The sequence below is a fragment of the Petromyzon marinus genome, chromosome 17 (genome assembly GCF_048934315.1).
Source record: "Petromyzon marinus isolate PM22_M1 ecotype Great Lakes invasive population chromosome 17, UKy_Petmar_22M1.pri1.0, whole genome shotgun sequence".
In the NCBI taxonomy this organism is placed as follows: Eukaryota; Metazoa; Chordata; class Hyperoartia; order Petromyzontiformes; family Petromyzontidae; genus Petromyzon; species Petromyzon marinus.
The window spans coordinates 15386630-15412179 of NC_133683.1; the positions used below are offsets into that span (position 1 = coordinate 15386630).

General features: G+C 46.0%; 2 protein-coding genes across 6 annotated transcripts; both read right to left on the minus strand.

The window, feature by feature from the left end:
• Positions 1-1469: 1469 nt before the first annotated feature.
• Positions 1470-13062, minus strand: DPH6 (diphthamine biosynthesis 6). Of its 3 annotated transcripts, none has more exons than XM_032956019.2 (8): positions 12959-13062; positions 10072-10163; positions 7693-7877; positions 6615-6688; positions 5568-5686; positions 5230-5291; positions 3438-3532; positions 1470-2828 (listed from the first exon to the last, which is right to left on the minus strand). In XM_032956019.2, exons 1-8 carry the CDS (start codon positions 12979-12981, stop codon positions 2735-2737), a joined length of 744 nt encoding a protein of 247 aa, XP_032811910.1. In that variant the 5' UTR covers positions 12982-13062; the 3' UTR covers positions 1470-2734. The 3 variants fall into 3 exon arrangements, with proteins under 3 accessions (XP_032811910.1, XP_032811911.1, XP_032811909.1); XM_032956020.2 differs by lacking the exon at positions 12959-13062 and adding an exon at positions 12629-12899 and having other exon boundaries at positions 3438-3549; XM_032956018.2 differs by lacking the exon at positions 12959-13062 and adding an exon at positions 12629-12894.
• A 1686-nt stretch (positions 13063-14748) lies between these two features.
• Positions 14749-24265, minus strand: DRAP1 (DR1 associated protein 1). Of its 3 annotated transcripts, XM_076067658.1 has the most exons (9): positions 24118-24256; positions 22340-22399; positions 21029-21101; positions 20791-20884; positions 20360-20479; positions 19691-19732; positions 19376-19481; positions 18570-18652; positions 14749-16368 (listed from the first exon to the last, which is right to left on the minus strand). In XM_076067658.1, the coding sequence occupies exons 1-9, from the start codon at positions 24157-24159 to the stop codon at positions 16230-16232; spliced, it is 759 nt and encodes a 252-aa protein (XP_075923773.1). In that variant the 5' UTR covers positions 24160-24256; the 3' UTR covers positions 14749-16229. The 3 variants fall into 3 exon arrangements, with proteins under 3 accessions (XP_075923773.1, XP_032811907.1, XP_032811908.1); XM_032956016.2 differs by lacking the exon at positions 22340-22399 and having other exon boundaries at positions 24118-24265; XM_032956017.2 differs by lacking the exons at positions 22340-22399; positions 24118-24256 and adding an exon at positions 23866-24001.
• Between the last annotated feature and the right edge of the window lie 1285 nt (positions 24266-25550).

Here is a 25550-nt window from a genome sequence, read left to right on the forward strand (position 1 = left end):
TTAATGAGGGTGGCTGGCCGACGTGGAGTGACGTCACGCACGGGACACAGATATTCTTGGCTCATGATAGTAAATGTTATTTTTTTAAACCTCTGCGGGTTCGTTAATGTTGCGAGTTGTCTGTGATGTGTACACCACTGCCAACGCAGTGTCACGAATTATTATTTTTTGATTGCCTGTAATATCCGGCAATTGTTCGCCAGCATTGGTGATGTAATAGATTTTATTTTTTCTGGACTAACACCGTTTTGAGACTCGGCTCAAAAGAAAGCTGTCTCTGGTGTGGACCCAGGATTTTCAGCCCGAGGTGACATTCAACAAATTTTTATTTCAAGAATGATTAGTGAGTCGGGCTGTTGAACTAGACGCCATCGGTTGGCGGACACACTCTGACAATGCAGTTGCACGGAGTCCGCCAGACCGAGTGTCGTACACTTATAACGCAGAATGTTTCAGATTTTCGATTTTTTATTTTTTTTCGGGGGTGGCAATTGTCTACCCTGTCACCCCCCTGGCTCCGCCCTTATGTGGACCAATCAGTTTCAAAGACAATGCATATATTAGTGTTTATTTTGTCTGCATTCTGACCACAAGTATTGTGGTTAATGCAGACATGATTCCTTGTAAAAGGCTTCAGTTTGGTGTTTTAACATCTGCATACCTGTTTTGTTGCCAGAAAACGGGGAAAACCTATTATCATATTTTGGTACTGGCAAAGGAGCAATAACATCTTATTGCTAATATTACTACTGCACTCGTTTACCCAGGAAAGTCTCAGTCTCGTGCGGTTTATTTGGAGGGTCCTATCAATTGTTTTCAGAAGGGGGCCAATGATGAAGATCTGGCGGTCGAGCGAGCCCGACTGCTGATGCCACACCAAATGAACCTGATGGCGTTACCCCGGGGTGACCATAGTAGCCCCGGCTCTCGCACAATGTCCGTGATGCAGTCATTTTTAGTCTGTTGATGGTCGGCGATGTGGCAATCGACTCATCTCGACGAGCTGTACACGATGCACTATTCAAAGTAGAATTTTTCGATAACGGATTTTTTTAATGCTGTTTGGTGTTTCGACATCACGGAGTGTGGCACTGATTTCGGATTGATTGGTACCCCAGTTCGCGGAGTTAAGTACACCCTTGGAAAAAAAAGCGTCCCAGAAATCAAATATTTAGTTGCCTCGGACATTTTTTATTATTTGGTACCCCGGGGTAACGCCATAAGGATCAAATGTCGAAACCGAGTTTTTTTGTAACGTATTGAATCAACACTGATTAAATGATTATGTGCTTCGAGAACACTGTTTGGCCGATGAGTTTTGTTAAAATAACTGTACTATTTTGTGTAGAGACGAATCTATAGGGGACATTGATTTTAAATGCACTGCCATCTGCTGCCCACGAGGCTCCGTAGTTAAAATCCTACAGCCACAAGCTGTCATCACAAGCCCGTAATCAACATCACACCAGTGTCATTAAAATATTTTATTTTAAAATGTATGTTTAATATGCAACTATCTGATAAACAGCTTGCACAGAATGGAATGCCTACATTATTTTCAAGTATTAAAAATAACAATTCATTGGCTACATTTGTTGAACCTTCACAAGGTAACCTCAATGCAAACAGGTATGACTCTGCTGATGAGAATTGGAAAAGGCAAAACTAGCCCAGTTTTCTGCTTAAACACATGCAAATTGTTAACAAAAAGGCCCACAGGCTTAGAACTAAACCAATATTTAATTTCGATAAGTTATAATTGTTTATTGCCCATAATCCTCCAGGGGGGGGGGGGGAGCGGTGGCACAGTGGTTAGCACACTGCGCTATGAAACTGGCGACCCGAATTTGCTTCCCGGCTAATGACGAATGTCAGTGGCAAATGATATCTAAACCGGTCCTGGGATCCACCCTCTCACCAACGTGCACTGACCATAACTGAACCAGTATGGCCAGGCAGTGGATTGACGGAGAGCTGTGAATTAACAATATCCTCCACAGCTCAACGGAAAAGGGTTTGGTCACTGATCGGCCTGTTAAACAACAGTTCAGCAAAATATGTCTAGAAATTAAGCAACATTCATCACAGGTTTATGAAACAGTGCACATCAGTAGTCATCTTCTACACCACAAGTAGCACACTTGGGAGGAAATTTGCTTCATAGCTACCAAACATTTTAAAGATAACCCAAGATTTTGGTTTTGCTAACCACAATAAATTTGGGATTTGTGCAAGACTGCACCAGATAACTGCTCACCACAGAGGCATAGCCATGACTTTGCATCACGGCCAATGATTACAAGCAGTATTGCACCCATAACTAATGCTTATGTGCAAAATACAGACGAAACAGTTTGGACCTTTCACCTGCGATTGAATACCACAAATCTGGGTCACAATTCAGTTTAATAACCTTTAGAAATTGTCACCATCCCATTTGCATAATTCTCTTTCTGTCTCATTTGTAGTCTCATTCGCTCCATTATCCTAAATGTAACATTTGCATATGCTTTGCATACATTGTACTGTGATCAATTCTCACACAAACAATGTTATGCACTATATTGCTGCGTAAGAGTCTATTTAAATCGATGAATTGTTACGTGCAAAGTAAAAGGAGAAGTAATTTCTCCCAAGCTGCAAAACCACACTTCCACAAGTTCCTCCTCAGCAGTTGAGCACGTGTTCCTCCCACGATACCGCTTTGCGAGTAAACTCTTGTTACGAGTGGTGGTCAGGACTTGTCTTCCAGATGCATGCGAAGGAAACGCAGGTATCCGACAGGAGCGATGTCGTCCTCGGATGTGATGACCATTTCGCTCTCGTCTCTACGGGGAAAACAAACCGCACTTCTTCACCGGATGAAGACATTGCACGGGCAATGTTAACTGCGCTCCATGCACTCGCCATGGCTGTCTCCACTTCTCTTTAGAATGCCTTTATGATTGTTGTCATCATACGACAAATACATTTTGCAATACGGAACTTTCGCAGCAAGCATTGCACCCCAGAAGATGGGTCCACCGAAGTACTTCAGAAGTCACTTAAAAAAGCATCTTTATCAATGTTAATGTTAAGCACTTCAGAATGACAGTGAAAGGCACAATGCAAACTGGACGTCATCATTAAGAATAATGCAAGGGAGGAGCAGTGGTTCTTGGTCCATGCGTTACGCTACAAACCCAGCGACCTGAGTTAGAGTCCCAGTCATGGTCAACATCATTGCCAAACGATATCTGAACCGGTCCTGGGCCCCTACCTTGAACCTGTACTGACTAGCATGGTGAAGTATAGTCAAACAATACCAAAGATCCAACATGGAGTGGGGAGGCCTTCACACAGCAGTGGACTATCAAAGCACTGTAAATATATATTTTTTCTTTAAACGGAGTCGCATACAAAGGTCAACTGGAGGCACTGCTGGGGACATAACTCACATGACGATTCGCTTGTGAAAGATGGGGCAGTCGAGGGTGAACGTCTCATACTCGCCGCCTTCCCCGCACACGTGGACCCCGAACTTTTGCGAGAGCTGTGGACAGGGCAGCGCTGATGTGAATGGTCAGCGTGGAGCAAGATCAGTCACCAAGTTTGCACAATGTACAGAACAATTGTCTTTGCATTGAAGGTAGACGCAACCCAACAAATATATCTTATTTCACACTGGCGGAGCCAGTGGGGGGGGGGGGGGGGGTGGGGTGGCACGTGCCCCCCCAATGATCCGATCAAAATCCCTCATTTAGATCGGATCATTGGGGTTTATTAGTAATAAATCGGCATTTTGCCACCCCCACTGCCACCGTGTAGCATATTATTGTGCGAGGGACTCTATGAGATGATAGGACAATAGTCCGAGTCCATAATTGGCAATAAGTAACGGCAAAGCAGTTATAAGTGACTCAGAATTGTACACAGTTGCGTATACAGTATACGACTTCCCTGAAGGCAAACACCTTCAGCGAGCGCGATGCCGATCACACACGGTTCGAATTCGACCCTCGATCGATGGCTGTGCCATCGCCGCACACGCGTCGAATAAAAAGCAAGGGACAAGTCCTTACTTACTAACAACTCAATCATTTTCCATTGCTGGAGGGGTAGCCCCCCCTACCTGAAAATCCTGACTCCGCCATTGTTACTTCGCATATACGTAATACAGCAATGGGTTTCAGAATGCGAGTATGAAGCTCCATTAACGAGAAGAAAATACTTTAAAGTGACTTTATTGAGTGCACTTTCGTAAAGTTGATAAAACGATGTTACTTTTATAGTTGGCATCGCAACTAGGGTCGGAATGTCAGACCTTATAAAATGTTTATCTCTCCCAAATGTATGCCAATCACCGTCATGACACGAGATGAATTGTCCATTCAGAAATCTTGCACAGCAGCGCATCAACAGGTGCCCGAGAACGGCCCACAAAAGGTGATATTGATGAGGAATTATGAAGTGATATTTCACCTACACACTAGGGGGCGCTACACAATCGCAAAAACTTGAAGATTCTCAAATTAAGCAAACGTACGGTATTTGTTTTGTTTGTGCAGTTATTAGTGACTAGGCTGACAGTATCAACTCACTATATGTGACTACTCGGTTTATACACGGGTGGTTGAATCCCAGATTCAAACAGAGGATCTCAGCCGTGCCAGCTCAAGTGATTCGAACCGAGCAACTCAACCACCTCAGGTTTTGTAAATTAACAAACCTTTAACAACAGTCTGGGACACAGCTAAGGTGCCTATCTGCAGGACTGTATTTATTTTTTTCTTGGTTGCATCCTCTTTCACCTACATTCTGACCCTTTAATGGTGATTATGATTGTTGTGGACTTACCAGTCAACCTTTGCTCAGTGAGAGGTCACTCATTAACCACTTCTGCCTCCATAGTCTGGAGCTTTCTTCCCCCAACTACCTGAGCTGTCGACACGATGTCCCTGTTTAAGTCCAGGCTCAAGGCCTTCCTTTAATCCTCTGCCTATGACTGCCTCGCTCAATAAACCCACTGTGTCTGTCCTGTGTCTTGAGATACGGTCGCATATAGACGCAATATTCAATCCAAATTGTTTTGTATAGACATGTATAAAGTCCCATACACTCACAAAGATGCTTGGCTCAAATAAACCTAGAGACCTATAACTGATCAGCTCTCTCCATGCGATAGACGGATTGCTTTTAGACGCTTTGTAAATCCGCAGCGCTGCGCAGTGTTTTGCCCCAGGTTCTTACCGATACTAGAAGTGGCGACATCTCAAGCAAGCTCTTCCCGAGATGCTTGCGTGGGTCCAGACCTTCATCACAAATCAAAACACTCCCAGTCAGAACTGTGTTTACATCCAGAGTTCTACCCGCACTGACCAGCATGGTGAAGTATGACCAATTACCTCCATGACTTACATGGTTGTGGAGAAGCCTTCGTGCACCAATGGATTGATCAAATAACTACAGATGTACACGAGGCTTTTTTTAACACAAAAATTACACTTGACATTATTCTTATTAATGCTCAGCTGTTGAAATAAGACGTGGTGTTAGCAGTGTGTACAATTTAAGAGCAGCGGCCTGACCCAGTGCGGCCACTTTGATGAGGATGGCCTCCACGCCAGCGGTCACCATCTCCTGCAGAAGCTCCTCCTGCTCCCTATGCCACAGCAGCGCCAGCGGCGTCAGGCCGAGCCGCTCGCAGCTGCACACACACACACAGGCCCACGATATCGTCGTTAACCATCGTCGATCCACTGCTGGATGACGGCTTCCCCAAGTCGCTGCCATCGTCCACTGTCGCTGCAATGCAATAATCTGGAAAGCACCTCCACATGGGTCGATGTCATCGTTCCATCCCCTTGGTGGAAGTGATCTCGAACACGTTCCATTCCTTAACTGCCACTCCGTCACTATTCTTGACCATCGGCCATCATCCCATCTGGTGACGTGTCCTGCCCAAACCTACTTCATTTTCTTAACAGTCAAAGTTATATCTGTAACCTGTATATGTACTCTAATCCATGGTTTCCTCAGCGTAATCCCAAGCATACATAGCTCTCTATGCTTCTTTGCGCACTTGAGCTTTTATTCCATCCTGTTTGTAGGTGCTCATGTTTCTGATCCATGTGTCATAACAGGTAGGCGCTGATGAATACTATCTCTTCAGATGCATTGGTATGTTACTTTTCATTACCAAGCTCAGATTTTTAAAAACACAGCGAGTTGAATTACTCAGCACGGTCACCAATTACTGCACAAATAAACCCATCGCATTACATTTGGTTCTACACTTAACTGGGCTAAATTACAGCTCTTGAGAATGAAATATCCTGGTGAGACTTTCACGTAATGTACATTACACTCTGTATGCGGGAGGATGGGAAGTACTGCTCCTTACTGTATGGACCAGGGGTCACTTAAGATTGATCAGAAACAGCTTGAGTGAGCCATTCTCGAACATGAAGAAATGCATTGCTGTGCAAGAGATACGAAAGTGTACTTCTGCTCATGACGTGATGCCTATAATAGCACAATTGGGATAAAAATGGTAAGGAAGTTGTTTAAAAGATCAAAGTTTAATATTCTGGGAGTGTCGCCGGCTTCCGGCGGCCTTCATCAGGCTGACGTACACGTTCTCGACGCGCAGACGCTGGTAATCGGAGAGGATGGCTCCAACAGACACACCCTCCACCGCCTCCTTCTCCTGTCGCACACCACAAAATCGACACCGCAACCATCAATTACCAAGCATAAACGATCACTTGGCACAAATGACCGGGCCGGAGGATGGCCGCAAGAGCGTGCAGGAGCACAACCTGTCCACATGGGGGCGACCGTCCACTTTCAATGTGACATCATCGCAAGGTCTTTAAAAATGTGAACGGGCGGGACAAGATCTCTGTCAACTACGTTCCTGCTACTCTATCCTTACCTTATCAGTGGCATGTATACAAGTTCACCAACAGAGCTTTTGAAACTCCATCCACCATGCCTGCCCACAATCCACATTTACATCTCTGATAGGACTATCTACGCAAATTTGAATTAAGACTATTCATGACAAATATTATATTTTTTGCCAATTGGTTCATATGAAGGATGTGCAAATGAGTAGGCTGTGGTTTGCGGCCGAGTTGCTTCAGCTCCGAATAGTTACTCAACTTCTTTTTTAAATAACATTTTAATTTTAAATCAAATTAATTTAAAAATATATTCAAGGGCTTAAATTTAAATGATCACAATCACCGTATTCAAAATTCTTCATGGACACACCCCTGCCGACCTCTCCCTATAATCTCACTATACTCTCCTGCCCATGCTCTCCTACCTTTTCCCCTCTCACCACGCTCCACACAATCTCCTATCTCTCTCCTCTCATCTCACACCCCCTCCACCCACACTCCACTCCTGCAACCAAAGCTTTTTGTTGAAGCTCCCAGCCAATCTTTGCCCAGTGGGAGGTCACTCATTCTCTTCTGCTGCACCCTGTCTCAAACTCCCTTTCAGTGATGTCGACTCCATACCTCTGTTCAAGTCCTGACTCAAGACCTTCCTCTTCTCCTCAGCCTATGACTGCCTCTCTCTACAAATTAAAGACGGGCATTATTTCTGTACAGCGTCTTGAAATTGTCGCATTTAGACACGCTATGAATCCACATTGCACCGTACGGTATATGCGTGTACGTGCGAGATACACGATCCCCTGACCTTGACCTCCTTGAGCAGGTGGTAGAGGTCTTCCACCTCGTCGCCGGCGTGCTCCGTGTAGTCTCGGCCCATCTCCAGCGTCTCGCCCTGGATGGAGCGCCGGTACAGCGGCAGCGCCATCGCTTCGGCGTACAGGCCCACGGCCTGGTGTCCCACTGTCTGGTACATGTAGCTGTCCAGCTCGTCTGGCGCAACGAAGGACACACCATCATATGCGGTCCATTGGCAAGTTACACTCGCCCTCACCAATCAGGATATCACCCGAATTACTTTTTCTTTAAATTGTTTTGGCCTGCCTAATTGTATTGGCCGGAATAACGGCCTTCGTGAGACAGTGCAACACGTGACAATACTGCACAAGAGATGCCACCCAATTACTAACAAAGTTGCATTCCAAAAAAATCACCGCAGAAACTATTTAACTAAATACATAAAGTGTCTACGTCGTGAATGCATTGCATCTGAAGACGATTTACAAAAATGGCAGGAAAGAAAAAGTTACATTCTGGGAGAAAATTACATGGTTGGGAAATGAGTCAGGGCAGCGAAATATAGAAGAAGATAAAGAGCCAGCTACACAACAGCACAGGCCAGAGTGAATAATCAGAATCTTTATTTATGCTGGAGGATTCTGATGAGTAATGAAGCTCTTTTTGATAAATGTCCAGTCGAGGCGGGTCAGTGAGTCAAATCAACAAACAATACAAACCACAAGAGTGCAAAATAGTGAAAAGGTAAGCAAGTAACTCTAAGAAAATAAGTATTACGTATTAGAAAGTGGGGCCCAGCACCAATAAAATAACAACACCAGCTCGAGTCCCCCACTCAATGTGGTCAATTGTCCCAATTCGTTGTCATCATTCAACAATCATAATCTTTATTTACAGAGCACCTTTCTTACCACAACGTTCAAGGCCACTTCACACAAGTTCAAATTAATCACTTACCAAGACAAATGTTGTAAAAACACTCGTAAAATGATAAAAATACACAATAAGGAAAAAATGAACTAAACAGTAAAATCAGATCAGAAAGTCAGAAGGCAAAATTAAAAAAATGTCTTAAGCTTTCATTAATAAAATTATCAATTATTTTTTGTCTAATTTTTGCATCTCATTAGTAGTTTTATTGGCCGCATTAGCCTAAATATATTAGCATATAATTTACTTACGATTAACATATACGTACCATAGATTGTAAATCATTAATTATTGCGCATTCCTTGAATGCATGTATTGCGAGTGTAAGCTTCAGTCGGTCAGTCTCCTCCATTCAAACAGGAGCCGCATGCGATCAAAAAGAATGGATTTTAGTCGATGAAGCGGCGCATTGCTGTAACCAATAACATTGTAAGGCCGATAATGTCATCCCTTATCTTGGTTGCAGGTCACTATCTGAGCAGCAGGCAAGCACTTGACTGTGGTTCCACTTTACCTGGAAATCTTAACAGTTCCAAAATATAGTCACGCCCACCCCCCCTCCCCTTCACCACAACAACCCAATCTCCCTGGACCAGTGGCCAGGTGTGTGAAACACTTCACGTGGAATTTCCCACTGACATTTCAATTTAAAATGACAAAAGAAACAGAAAAAATATAAGTTTATTTATTTATTTTATTAATCTAAAGTGTAACTATCCTGGAAAGGCTTAGCGAAACGAAACAAATCTTTCAGGAGGGTTCTGCATTGGGATGTTGGGTCAAACGTCGAACGCGGCAGTAGATGTGTTCCAGAAAAGTACTGCGTTAAGCAAAAAACGCGTGAAGCGAAAAAAATATCCTCGTTAGCGAGCACCTATGATGGCCGGAACGGTACAGCACCACGTCCGACCGCCTTTGTCTCCCCAGTGGCGATGTTTACACACCGCACCAGGTACTAATTTGAGGGTGAGTCGACCTAGGGGAGGCCCAGGACCGGTTCAGATAATCGTCACTGGTGTTGGCCGTGAGCGGGAATCGAACCCCGGGTTGCCGGGTTTGCAGCGCAGCGTGCTAACCGCTACACTATCACTCCCCACGACACACAACAAAGGTCCCCCGTATAGCATTAACAGACTGTAGGGGCAAGTGCCGTTAGCGAGCACTTATAAAGGCCGGCATGGCACACGAGGGGGTGGGTGGCTAACACCACGCCCGGCCGCCTTTGTCTCCCTAGCGGCGATGTTTACACATCGCACCAGGTACTCATTTGAGGCTGAGTCGACCTAGGGGAGGCCCAGGACCGGTTCAGATAATCGTATCGAACCCCGGGTCGCCAGGTTCGTAGTGTAGCGCACTAACCGCTACACTACCGCTCCCCATAACGACACACAAAACACACACCAGCACACACACACACCTGTGACAAGCTACACACAGGGGAGAGGGGGGGGGAGCTCACCTTTCCCGACGGGCTGCAGGTTTGCGAGCGCCACAACCTGGTGGCCGGCAGCCACGCATTGCATCAAGTTGTAGCAGCTGTCCTTGCCGCCGCTACGAACACACACACACGGCAGACACAGCCATCGTCATCTGCGAGTTCAAAGCGCTGCTCCCGTCTCACTTCTTCCACTCACGGCGGAGTCATTCGTGACGTCTGTGATGCTCCGACGTTGATCGACACCTGCACGGTTCAACAAGAAGAAAGTCGCAGTGGCGTTTGCGGCAAGGGGTATCGCCCAGAAACCTGTACAAGAAATCAGTCGGCCTACGTGTTCCTGAATACAGTAATTGCTTTGTGGTTCTCTTGTTTTGGGTGACCATCACAATCGATTTCAGTCAATGCGACCGACCGAGAGGCAGCAGTGAAACGGATGGAAAACTGGATCGGTTTCATGGCTTCTCTCGCTGTTGTTGTTGTTGTTGTCTTAGTTGTCTCAATGCGTGGCAGTCAAGTCAATTGTTTAGTGTCACGATGGGTTTGGTTGGTTTTCTCCTCATTTACAAAGCTGAACAGTGGATTCTGCAGTTAAGTGTGACAAAGGGTGACAAAGTGCAAGGGCGACTCTCGCACACCCCTACATATTATACTTTTCCCCTAAACTCTTCCTTTTTTGCGTCCAAGTTACCAAACATCAAGTTTCTCCAGCTTTTCCCCAATTGCACCATTTTGTCCAATACACTTTCGTTTCCCGTGTTTCTATTGCCTTATTTCCACCGGTCAATTGTAGGACGTTTCGCCGTCCGCGGAATACTCAACACGAGCAAGTGAAGCGAGTTCCAAAACAAAAAAAAGCCGCACACATAGATAGGTCAGTGTGTTTTTTTGTTTGTTATCAGAGATTTATCATCACCGAATGTCCCGGAGGTTCCTATCAGGCTGAGTCCACCACGGGGAAGCCCACGTCTGGTACTGATAGTGAGAAACGAAATGCCATGACCACGCAAGCTTTGAACTTTAGGTTTGCCTAATCACGCACTTCATCAGCACGGTGCAGCCCTGGTCAACATTAATAACACACACACTCAATACACACACATTCAACACACACACATTCAACACACACACACTCAACACACACACACTCAACACACACACACTCAACACACTCAACACACACTCAACACACACTCAACACACACACTCAACACACACACTCAACACACACACACGCTCAACACACACACACGCTCAACACACACACGCTCAACACACACACGCTCAACACACACACGCTCAACACACACACGCTCAACACACACACACGCTCAACACACACACACGCTCAACACACACACACGCTCAACACACACACACGCTCAACACACACACACGCTCAACACACACACACGCTCAACACACACACACACACTCAACACACACACACACACTCAACACACACACACACTCAACACACACTCAACACACACACACACTCAACACACACACACACTCAACACACACTCAACACACACACACACTCAACACACACACACTCAACACACACACACTCAACACACACACACTCAACACACACACACACTCAACACACACACACTCAACACACACACACTCAACACACACACACTCAACACACACACACTCAACACACACACACTCAACACACACACACTCAACACACACACACTCAACACACACACACTCAACACACACACACTCAACACACACACACTCAACACACACACACTCAACACACACACACTCAACACACACACACTCAACACACACACACTCAACACACACACACTCAACACACACACACTCAACACACACACACTCAACACACACACACTCAACACACACACACTCAACACACACACACTCAACACACACACACTCAACACACACACACTCAACACACACACACTCAACACACACACACTCAACACACACACTCAACACACACACTCAACACAAATATTCCCCCATACAGCCCTAACAGACTCCATAACATAGGTTTTTTTTTGGGTTAAATCGCACCAGATACTTATTTAAGGCCGAGTCGACCTATATAAATATATTTACGAGATCTAACCCAAAAAAAAACCCATTATGGATATTGATCCCGAAAGCCTACGTGTTAAACCTTAACATACTGTTGGGGAAAGTGCTGTTAGCGAGCACCTATGGAGGTCAGAGCGGCACGCAAACAAACTCAACACTCACAACACCAGACACACGATGCACACAACTAAAAACTCACACACGCGCACACAAAAATGTACTCGCACCACCAATACTTGACAAACACACACACTTAATAAAGCGCTCGCGTTATGCCCATAAAGTTATCGCACACGAACGCGCACACTGCCGATAAATCCCAGAACAGTTTTCGGCACGCTCGCCCAACATTGCTCTCACACACAGAAAACCACAATCACCACTCGCTCGCTAGCTCGCTCCCTCAGAAGTCATCCCCATGGTTAAACAACAAAAAACACTCTCGTATTACACTCGACCAAAAACACCCACAACGCAATCACAACCATCGTACGCAGCTTGCGGCGTGTGACACTCGGCACCCAAACAACTGCCCAGGGGGGACGAGTGGCATGCCGTGTTGCTCAACGCCAACATCAAAAAGTGCCCATCAGCAGCGCCACACGCGGGCGCCTTTCGTCTTCCCCACAACCGCAATCCATGCGCCTCCACATTTCGAGTGCCCGTCTTCGCCGGGTCCGCTCTGCTGCTGCGTTCCCGTCAAACCACCGCCTTTGTCTCCCTGCACCCCCCCCCCCCCGGGGGGGGCTGTCCGCCTTTGTCTCCCTGCACACCCCCCCCCCCACCCCTCGGGGGGCCTGTCCGCCTTTGTCTCCCCGCTCGCCTGATTAGTGCCACCACCCTCATCGCTTCCTCCACCACCAACACCACGGCGCCGTCGATTCACAATTCCCACTTCGCATAAGCGGCGAGCGCTCGCCAAACTCCCCCATTGGTCGGCAGCGCCCGAGAGGGCGTGGCAAGGCGCGGGGCCAATGAGCGATTTGGGCGGTGTGGGGGGCGCGTGCGCGCGATCCTGCCACGTGCTCTGCGGGAAATCGAATGTGGCGCTTTAAGGTTCGCCGCCACCACAACCAAACCACAACCAACCACCCACCGCGTGGTGAGCGAGTTTACCATCGGCTGTCGCCACGGGGACCGAACGGGGAAAGTCAAGAGAACGCATGGCAAACGCTCCTCCTCGCTATGTACACACAAAACAAATACAAACTTTTTTTTGGTATCTTTTTTTAACACGTCCCCCACCCCCGCTCCATCAGCCGTTGCGGCCTTGTGGGGAGTGCGTCATTTCAGCTTTGAAATTACTGGGGACCGATTTCGGCAGATTCGTTGTCTCTCGCCGGCAGACGCGAATTGATGAGATGTGTGAACAGAAAAAATATTGTGGAGGGATAGATATGGCGTATTGTCGGCTTGTTTTCAGATACAGTGCAGCCCATTTGTCAATCTGCTGAATATTGGGCTAACACCTACGCTGTGCAGGTCGTGGTGAGTTTTGTGACCATACTTCACACTTCACGTTGGTCAGTGCGGATTGATAAAGGCGAGAGGGGGGGGCAATAACCTAGAGGCATAGAAGTACCGATAACAATGGATTTGTCTGCACTGTGGAGGACTTCATTCAGTCGTGGGTTCTTTCTGCCAGGGTCATGTGGAGGCTCAGGTGAGCGTGACCCCGACCTTGATATTTCAAGCACTCGCTGATCTAACGCCCTGGTTGCTACTGTGACCAATCTAACGACCAACTTTGGGCAAACCCCAGTGGCATAAGCTTTGATCCAATTGAACTAAAACTTGTGACCACTCATTTAACCTGCCCTCGAAGCTTCCGATTGTCTGCTTAAATGTGTAATCTAAGCAGTCGTGTTTTAGTCAACCTTGGTCTATCAACAATGTGCACTATACTGTCAAAGTTCAGCATAATACCACCGGATAGCGTTACAAAGCAATTTGTCTCGCACCCAAAAACATTCCATTTCCCAGCCTATCTAGGTGAAACCCAGACAGGGGGCAATCCTAGGCCCCCTTGTAACGTCAACAAAATGACCCAAATTGTCACGGGGACCCCCATCACCCGAATTTGATTCCCAACGCTGCGAACTTTGACCTCCGACCAGATTGCCGTGACTCCCGACCCCTTTAATACGAGACTTTAAACTTCATGGCCATTCCTATGAGTCCAACATCGATTTGATCCGAAATGGAACCGAGACCGTAGGATCACCAAACTGGGCCCAAATTTAAGGGTTTCTGACCTTAATCGTGATGCGTCATCAGATGAAGACGTTGATATTTTGGAGCTCACATTACCTGTGTAGAAGACACAAAAATATGCCTCGATGCTTTAAATCGCTTTAATTTCTTCTTTCCACTCGCAAAATAGACAATGTAATGCCCTTGCAAATATTTTTGTCACATGGAAAGCAAACCAAAATGTTTAATCGTCAAAATGGTGGAATAAAACAATGCGAGTGAACAAACGAATTTAACTGTGTGCAGCCACTTAGGACCAAGCTGAGACCGTGAATTCAACAGAATTTGAATGAATGGGGTGACCGAAACCTGGACTAGAAAGGTCTTGGCGATGCCGGCTCGGTGCCGACCACCTTGCTGTTGTTGCTTTAGTTGGGGGGAGGGGGGGGGGTCCCACCACGAAGACTTTCCCACCCATGTTGTCAAATCAAAAGCACGGAGCTAGCAGTCCCACACACTATGCCACCCTCCTCCAAGTACAGACCACCAATGGAAAACATTGCCACAAGGGTGGAGATTTTCCTCGGCATACCGCATTCCAATACCACACACATGGTCACGTTTGTGGTCAGTGCAAAGTTAGGCACACATGTGGTGCAGAAAGGTGGAAGGCTTTGCGAAACTTCACAATGCAATGTATTTACGTGGTGTATAACTGCAACCGTACATCAAGACTGTGAAAGTGGGACATTGGCATTCTGTGGAAATGAGGCATAAAGTGAAAGCTGCGGAACAAAGTGATGTGACACATCTAAAGCTGAATAATTATATCAGGCTGAAGGAGTTTAATAGTTTTAGAAAAAAGTTTAATTTATTAACTGAAGTGGTTTGGACAATATATTTTGTTAACCAAAAACGGAATCAAACCATTTTAGTTATCACAACCGGTTTTATGGATCGACACCCATTAAACATCTGTTCAAATGTCCTTATCAACGACTCAAAAGTAGCTTCACTCTTACAGAGTGGCTGTGCACCGCCGCAAATACGATGCAGGACAACTATACAAATTCTCAGGTCATACAAACAACAGTGTATTTCTCAATATTTCTCAACCACAATGTCTGGAGAAATCGGATCAACACATCTTGGGGGAATCACGGCCACGTTGTACTATGTGTATATGTGAGGGCACTGTCCATCATACACAGCATGAGAAGCACAAGTAAAACCAAATTAACTCTTTACAAGGCTTACAAATCTAAAAAGTTAAAACATCCGCAGGAATAAAACCCAAGTCACAAAACTCTATGTACACATGACTAGTTTGACGTTCGGTGGCTTTGCATTGGTTCCAATGTCTGGGCCAGCCCCAAGAGTTTAGATTAAACAAGTGCGACAACATGTATTTTCAAAAGTGAACACGTTCCAAAAATGTAAATAATAATTCGCTAGACAAGCATTTTGGCTAGCACTGCTGCGTCATGCAATGCTACCTGGAGTGGCATGACGATCAATGCAACATCTCCTACTCGCTGCATTCCAACCTGCTGACCCATTCGTGCCAAATTAACATCTTTAAGTTTAGGCAGGTAAGGGAGCAAAGCAAAAACTAAAGATCACAAGCCATTGTTTCCTTACCTGCACCAGCACTTTAAATTGTGCAAAGCACAAATGGAATCAATGCAAACGGCAGCCAAACGCAACTCTCCCCCCATCCACGCCAGTAATTACACGAACACCAAAAACGAAACAAAAAAAATCCTGCGTTTTCTTGCTTTCGCAAAATCTCATTGTATAGAAAGAAAAAACAAATGGGAAAAATTACATGGGTGGTGGGTGAAGAAAATGAATTGTACACGTGTTGAATGGGGTTAAAACGGAACGACGCTCGGCCGCCCCTAGGAGTCGTAGTCCTCGTCGTCGTCGTCGTCGCCGTCGGCCGCCGGCGGTGGGCGCGCCACCGGCGGGGTCGGCATGGCGACGCTCGGCACAGGCAGCGGGAAGAAGCGGCAGCCCGGCGCGCTCGCTCCAGCGAGGCTGTGGCGCAGCAAAAAATATAACAGAGCAGCTGCATAACTAACATCCACCGGGTATTATTCATCATCGCCACCAACACCTCCATCCACTGGGTATTATTCATCAGCCACCAACACCTCCATCCACTGGGTATTATTCGTCGTCGCCACCACCTACATCCATTGGGTATTATTCTATCATCAGCATTTGCTACATCCATCTTATATTAATCATCATCAGTGTCACCTATATTGAGTCTAATAAGATGTTTTTTTCCCCATGTTTCTGATTTCATAGGAATTGAAAACTTTTTCCAGGTGAAGGGTGCTTGCTGTAAGCCTAACCCCCAACCTATAGGAGCAGATGCATGACAATAGGGCTGATGGCAAGTTTGTCCCATCTGGCATCACTATTTGCGTAATAGCTGGTTAAGCCACACTTGGGGTTGACCGGGACCAATGATTACATTTGAGTGCGATGCCATTGGACAACAATGATGAATGTGACCAACCAACTATATTATGTATGACACCATTACATTGCCATATTGAAAAAGTTGTTTCATTCCACTTAGAACTTTAAAATTTAAAGTATTAAATGGATTATGAATTCACCAAGTCGGCAACATTCAGAGTGCCTAATGTGCCCTGGAATTGACAAATGAGTACAAAAGGAGTTGGTTGCGATTGCTCGCTTCAGACACCTATCAATGAATGTCTGATCGACTATTTTTACTAAAAGCTTGTTATATTGGTGACCTAGGTCAGGCTAAAATAGGTTTATTAATCATAGTTCCACTTTGGCTTGAGAAGCATAGCACAAGGATGAGTCCCTGCGTACACGCCTCGTTGCCGTGTACACGGCTGGAATCGTTGTGAAGGTGTCAAAAGTATCACACCGACGTGCATTTGTGCATATTACTTTAGTTCTTTTCTAGATTTAAAGCTTTCGTGACTGCTAGGAGCCATACTCTTTGGTTGTATTGGGTAAAGTCACTTAGGTATTTTTTTACCTACGTGACTTTACCCAATAGAACCAAAGAGTACTTTAGTTCTATTTTGCATGAATTAATTTTACAAGATTTACTTTCGTATTCAACATTTTTGCATATTTTCATGCAGTTCATGAAATAGTGTAATGCATGATTGCTATCTTGTAAAGCGCGTCACTGCTTTGTAAAAAAAAAACTGACCTCCAAATGTGCTGCTGCTGTGTTTTTCACGAAATTAAAATGCAACATAACACATTGTTGATTTTAATCATTATGATTCATGTGGGTCTCAATGCACAACTTTTACATCACACCACCACTAGACGTATGTTTTGAATGCAGGCACGTTTTTTATAAGAGTCTTTCAGGAGGATCCTTCCAAGTTTCCAGTCGGGGGGGGGGGGGAGATGTTGCTGTGTATAATCTCAATTGAATACTATGCAGGTAATTTTTCAGCAGTGAGATATTTGGCCTAAGCAAGTTACATTGTATTTGTTATTTTGGGTCTTTCGGTAAAGTCACGTAGATAGGTTCAAAGAAAAAAACGACGTTTCGATCGCAACACAAGTGTTCGTCATCAGGAACACTTGTGTTGCGATTGAAACGTCGTAGTTTGCGATCGAAACATCTTAGTTTTTTGTTATTTTCTTCGAACCTATCTACGTGACTTTACCGAAAGACCCAAAGGATATGAATTCCTGCAGTCAGGAAAGCTTTAAGTCGATATTTAATTGTATTTGTTTTTGCTATGGGGGGGGGAAACTGGAAAAAACCGGGAGAAAACCCATGCAGAAAAGCGGGAAAACATACAAAACAACTCGCACAGAAAGTTGCCAGTCAGGAATCGAACTCAGGACCTTCTTCTTGTGAGGCATCAGTGTTAGCAGTGCACTTCCACCCGAAGGTCTTAGAAACATAGGATATCACATTGTTGTCTCCAGGCTCGACAGACTAATTAGCATCCTTTTTAAAGATGAGCCCGTATGCACGATAATTACCCACGAACTGTACACAACCAAAATTGGCAAGCAATCCTAACACACGGCCTACAGTAATTAACGCAGTTGAGCGCGTGCCTCCAACTCATGCCGAATGCCCCTCTTCAACAGCCGCATTAACTTTTACATTACGAAGTTTTCTCAACAGCTAATGGTGTGAAGACCTGTCGGGAAAGGGAGAGAGTGGGTGATTCATCCCGTTTAGGGGGCAAAATTCCACACACACGTCTTACTTGGCCATGTTTCCTGCTTTGTCAGCACTGGAATGCGACGCCTCCTCGTCCTCATCCTCCGACACGGTCTCCTCTGAGCCCTCCTGTAGACACAGCACGTGCACAAAACTAATTACATGTCTGTTCGGCCCTTTGTCACTCACTGCTGGATGATGAACACCTACTTGTCTCAAGTCGGTCGTTTGACCATACTTCACACTGGTCAGTGCGGGTTGCTGAAGGCGGGGGTTAAAAATCACTCGCCGTGGCTAGGAATTGAAGTCGAGCAACTGGATTCTTAGCGCAAAGCACATGTGATTGACATACAATGCAGTGTCTTTGCAGGGCATGTAATAGACGAACCGAGTGTGTAAAGAGGACTATTGAAATGACTCGGAATAAGTTCTGTAACATCATCTTCCCAGGTCCTTCTCTGAAAATTTTTTTTTATAATTGCCGAGCATAGGCCCAACATGCAAACGGCCCGCAACAACCAGCACCATAAACGTTGTAATAGATGTACCGCTTGCTGTGAGTGTTCCGTATGGAAAGATCTTCGTCTCATGAAGCCAACAACCATAATTGTAATATAATTAGGGGTGGGACAGGGTTAAAATAATCTTATTTTAAAGAATAATAAAGAGAAGTAGCCACAATGACCGCGAAGAGTTAACATCTCAGTTAACACAGCGAGGTACACCGCTAGCTGCGAGAATTTTTTTTTATCTCATGCCATGACAAGTGACAATTAGAATCGTTGGGGAAAAGATGAAGCCTGTGTAAAATGTTCCCAGTGTACATGCCAACAGCAGCAGCAGCAATCTAACCTCCTGGTCTGAGTCCGACTCAGACTGCTTCTTGTCTTTGGATTTTGCTCCAACTCCACTCCTCTCTCCGTTTGAATTTTTTCGTCCTGGGCCACCTCTCCTGACGCTGCAGGGAGGAAGGGTTCCACGGGGAAGTGGTTTCAAAGGGAACACCAAAACCATTTTCGTTATCACCACACACCAGCAGATGTTTAAATTCGTAAAATATAAATAGGGTTACGTTACCGATGATTGCATGCTGCTTGGGGAAACCCGTGCGGGCGACGCATTTACAGTTCAAGTGTTTTTTCTCAAGAAAACCACAGTGGCACTCACTCCCTGCAGAACTCCCGGTCGCGAATTGCCAAAGGTCTTCCCCTGCACACAAAAGAGTAAAGGTCATATTGAAATGTGTTTTTTTTTTGTTCATCAAAACACTCATTTTAATACACGCGTTGTGGTTAAGCCACACGCAGAAATTAAATAAGTGCCAGGAATTACAGAACTAAAGGCGCGATCCACACGTGCACACGACGGGGATGCACAAAATGCGGTGGGGTTTTACGTTTTCTCTGCGAGCCGTGCTCAAATTGTCATTAGCCCGCCTTTGTTTAAATGTTTTTCGGCTGCCTTAAGCTAATTTGCAAAACATGTTATTACACTGTCCCATTTTCTCCACTGCCTTTACTTGACTAATCTAGTCACTTTTCCTTTGCGGACATTGCATTCGAATTTTTGTATAAATATAACTTTAAAGTTCCATTCTACTTCTTTACTTAGCCTTTTTCAAATTGGTTTCAATTATCGTTAAATTTAATATAGATGTGTTATATTTAAAATGTATAAAATATTCTTTGCATATAAAATTAATTCACCCTTGCCAGAGGCAACCTTTCGTGCGTCGCAAAGGGCGAATTTCGTCTCCCGATTAAATCAAGGAAACTACATCAACACAAAATTGTAACCGTGATTGTGCAACCAGTGTGAAACGCCGGGCGCGGGCACCTTTTGACGACCTTCTCCCCGTCGGCATTGGTCTCCTCCGTCTCCCCCTGAACGTCGGGCACGGACGAGACGAGGTCCTTCAGGAAATCAAACTGCTGCTCGGCCTCGATGCACTGCTTCCTGCTCCGTATCACAACACAGCAAGGTCACTGGCTGCTGCTGGGACCACCTCGCACGGAGGCAGTCACAGCTGCAAGTGTCACGATGTAAAAATGATGTTGAGATGACTGGTAAATTAATTGTGCTTTTAATTGTTTTTTACAGCAACTTTCTAGTTTTTACAATATTACAACAGTGAAAAATAGCAGTAGTTGATGGTACTTTAAATATCATGTACATAAGCACAATTTACTGAAACGCAAGTAGAAAAATTCTGTAATTTCTAACAATATCTCCAAAACGCGGGGCGCTTTCGAGCCCCATGTGCTCACAGGTGGGATGTGGTCATGGTCTTCGCATTTCGAGACTGCGTTACTTGGCAGGCTTTGGTTAAGAGAGACTCTAAAAACAGCTCCAGGGCCCGAGCTGGGAGCACTTGTCAAGGAAAATCCAGGAACGTGCCGAAGATGCACACGCAGACATACGACCGAGATGACTGCATCACATTCATGAACCTGACATAAAAAGGCCAACAACCGATCTTCACGGCAGAATAAGACTTAAGGATACAGATTATGACAGGGACAGCAGCTGCCACTTTCCCGACTTCTTCATCTGTTTGCATGATCTTCTTTATTCTCGCCTAAAATGCACAAACACTTCATACAGTTTCCACTTGTCAACCAAAACATGAGCATCGATGGCTGTTTGCCTAAACATGTATTCATTTTTATGTTTTATATATATTTGATTATTTTATTGTTTTCCCTTCAACGTGACTTTACCGAAAGAACTAAGAATATAACTGGTAATGTAATGCAATTGGACAATGGAAATGTTTGAAGGAATTCAAATTAAACGAAACAGAGAACAAAAAACAGTTATGGCAGTGTGACTATACAGGCACATTAGAATATAGTACACATTCCTAACGAAACATGTTACAGTTTTATAAGAAATTCGTTTCATGAACAGGTAATCGCTTGTTCATATGTTAAACTTACACCCTCGTGAATTCGAAATGCAAAGTGCAATGCAGCGCTGACATTTATCAGCGACCACATCTTGTGACAAGTGTTGTTGGGTGTACGCACTGGTAGCAGTAACCACCCCCGAACATTTCCTGGTAATTACCAACAATGACGTATTTACCCACAGTTAAAAATCGTGCAAAACATGATCCCACTCGGCAGCTTCGTCACGCCATGCCCCAGGCAAATTGAAAACACCCTGCTGACTTCTATGGGAGATCACCACCTCACTGATGTCATTTCAAAAGCTCTCATGCGATTCGGATACCTGCACGACATAAAAGCGGCTGTTTCAAATTTCACCTAGTAACAGGGCATAGGCATTAAGATTAAACACATTATTTTGCGGAGGCATAAACCACACAGGCCTGCAATGACCACACAAGACAAGCACCGCCTGCTATAGGAGTTGACAATTCATCACCGTTGTCATTAAAAACATCTCCAAGATACATATACTGTATAGTAGGCTAACATTTCGGGTGGTGGGGAGGGGTGCAGAGGCAAAGTGGTTAGCACACGGTGCTATAAACCCTGTAACCCGAATTTGATTCCTGTCCACGGCCAACATGAGTGGACAGTGATATCCGACACGGTCAGGGGCCCTCCCTTCACCAGCAGCCACTGACTGACCAGTGTGGTGCAGCATGGTCAAATAACTCATTACCAATGATGCTTTTGGAGGCCTTTATCCAGAAGTGGATTGCCAAAAGGGCTGTGAATGTTTATTCTTTTATTACAAACGTTTTTTTTACTCGGATAAGCAGCACATAAGTGAACAAAACAGGCAAATTAGAAAACTGTGACACAGATGGCCAATTTGCACTTGTTGGTGTGACGCATATCATACATTGCAGTCAGATGGATTGTAAAACTGCAGGACTCTGAGACCGCGGTGGTGTGAGGAGGCCTTCATACAACAGTAGAAAAACAATGACTGAAAACGAGGTGTATACCTAGTCAATAAACAGTAGTTGACGGTATTTTCCCGGCGATGCATTCATTTATCAGTGGACAGACACTGGCAGTAGTTGGTGATTCTAATGACAGCAGCGCAAACGGCTTAAAGCAGATAACGTAGATTTCGAGATGGACAGCCTTTCATACATCGGTGAACAATCATGCGATCACGTTTTTTATCTAGTAGACCACAGACAAGGATGATGTAGATGTTCATTATGAGTTGCTGCACAATGCCAGATGTTGATGATGCTAAGGGTGTTTCAAGATTATCACAACACCGTGCACTATAAAGGAGAAGTAAAACCCATAAAGTCCAAAACACTTAAATGACATCTCAGTCATGGAAATCCAGCACAGGGAGGGCATGGCCCGCAATTCAAAGCTGGATGATGGGAAACATTCCATCAAATAGCAGATAGGCAATGACTAACGAAGATGGTGGTGTTGCCTTCATAAACCAGTGGACTGCAAAGCGCTAACCATGATGTCTTGCCTAAAAATCTAGACATTGGCTGACGGTGATATTCAGTGCATGCCTTCATACAGCAGTGCGGAGACGCGCGCTCAATGATTCCTAAGGATTCTGAGTGAAAAATCTTCATGTCTTAACCGGCCTGCAGGTACGGCCTCATCCAGCAAGTTGATAACGGTGCATGAAATAAGGATGCTTGCCCTTCCAAAGTGAATAATGCTCATTAAGTCGCCAAACAGCAGTGGCTAAGCCTAAACGGTTGCTCCGAATGACTTACAGCCTTTTGTGGTCAACCCATTGACATTTGAAAGCCTCCCCACGCTGTCGGTCACGGGGGTTGTCTGACCATACTTCACCTCGCTGGCCAATGGGAGATGGTGAAGTAGGAATGCCACACGGTCGGTTCGGATTGTGAGCCACAACTGATGTTAGCCGTGGCAAGGAATTGAACTCAGGCGGCGCGGTTCACTGCGCATTACTTCTCCCTGGCATGATAACAAAGCAGCCTTCGTCAAACATTGGATAAACCGAGTGTAAGTAGCCGTGCACAGACGAGGGCTGATGATTACACGACAATGGCTGACGACAATTCATTTATTCAGCAATGCAAACACATTAGTCGACTGGGAATCCTTCATCTGGCAGTGGATAAGCACACATTATACATCGCTAAATGGATCAATGGCTAAATATGATACAAAGAGAGGGTCTCCGCTTTCAGAAAATAACTGGTTGTGATGACAGTGAAAAGTAAGCTTTCACTAGCCGTGCCCAGACAATGGCTCAAAGGCACTGGCAAACATAACAGTAGGTAATAGCAGGCGCGAACAATGGCTTATGTATGCCGACAATGGACGTTAAGACACCAGGCGACACGCGGAGGGCCTGCACGGACGATGGGGAAAAGGAGGAGGCCGGAGAGAGCGCGGCGAGACGCGCACCTCCCCCGCCCGGGGATCGAGCGCCTCCTTCCGCGGGCGAAACTATCCGAGGCCAGGTGCCTGGGCCTAAGCTCGCGGGGTGGCGGCGGCGGCGGCGTGGGTTAGAGTGGGCGACCTGGGCCGCCTTCTGCCCCCCACCCACCCACCACCACCTCGACCCACGAGCGGCCCCGGCAATCCACGACCGCCCGGCCGAGCTGGGTAGAGCCACGGTGGGCCGCCGGGGGTCTAGGCGGAGTGGAAGGCACCCACCGGCGGGAACCTGGCGTTGTACTTTTTCTTCTTGGACGGCATCGCGAAGGAGGAGGAGGAGGCGGCGGCTGCTGCTGCTGCGGTAGTAGTGGAGGCGGCGGCCACGTTGAACCGGGCGGGGGGGGGCCGGGGGGGGGCAGTGGGGGGGGGAGACGGGAGGGGGGCGGGGGCACGAGACTCGGAAGTTATAGACAGCCAATAGGGCGCGACGTTACAGGCGCGGCGGTTCACACCACCCTCCCCACCATAACCCGCGTGCGCCGTCTCGGCGAACGTGATTGGCCGATACGCGCCCCCCCACACCTCACCCCGCGTGCGCCGTCTCGGCGAACGTGATTGGTAGAGATACGCACCCCCCCCGCCCCCACCCACGCTGGTGAATCTGTCATGGCGGCCGCGTTCCAGCTCCACGTTTCTCGCTGCTGGCTCCATGCAGCGACCCCCCCATTCATTGAGACGGTGGGGGGGTCCTTAATTATATTTAATTAATTAGTCGTGACGAGTGGAGGAGGATGATGATGATGAAAGGAGTGGTTCACCTGGTCCCGAATTTAGAAGGGGTAGAAGACTCAGCCAGGGCACGAGCAACACAACGGGAAAAGAAGGGAGAGCAACTGCCCAGCAGTGAACACACAAACACAACAACGTTCTCATCAGTGAACACAGCAACATCAACAACAACGTTCTCATCAGTGAATGCAGCGACATCAGCTACGTTCCCAGCAGTGAACACAGCAACAACGACGTCTCGTGTCCCCAATACGCAGCGCGTGTGTGTGTGGCCGTACAGCGAAACATCACAGGCGACGTTCCGGGAAAGTGACCCGTCTTTATGGCACGTGGAGAGAGATAATACAGTGGATAATAAGAGTTGGAGACCGCACCTATTTGTACAATGGGGGTCTGATAGGAATAGCATTTTTTATGTGTTATGGCCCCAGTTTTGTAAATAGGCATAAGTTATATATATTTTTTTAAATATATAGCTGTTGAGTTACGGCCAAAACCTTAATATGTCTTGTTAAAAGTATTACTAAATCCAACAATGGATAGAGAATGCTTATTGGGACCTTAAAATTGAATGATTCCCGGCACATCTAAAAATATACTGCGTTAATAATGTGTCACTTGCTTCATCAATACCAGAAGTCGTGTTTTGTTTGTATGAGTGTGGTTGTTGTACATTGGATGCGCTGGGCTCGCCGTCAAGGCTGCGGAGTTTCCACCACTGGCCAAGGCATTTGTGTATCTTTCGTGCACGTGTGAAGTTGCGGGCAGGGGACTTTTACCCCTTTATACGAGAGACGAATAGAGATTGCGTGGTCTTATTTCGCAACAAGTTGTTCCACAGCGATTTCCAATCTTTAAAAAAACACACACAAAGCACAACAAATTCACAACCATAACAGTTAAGTTGTAAATCTGGAGTGAGG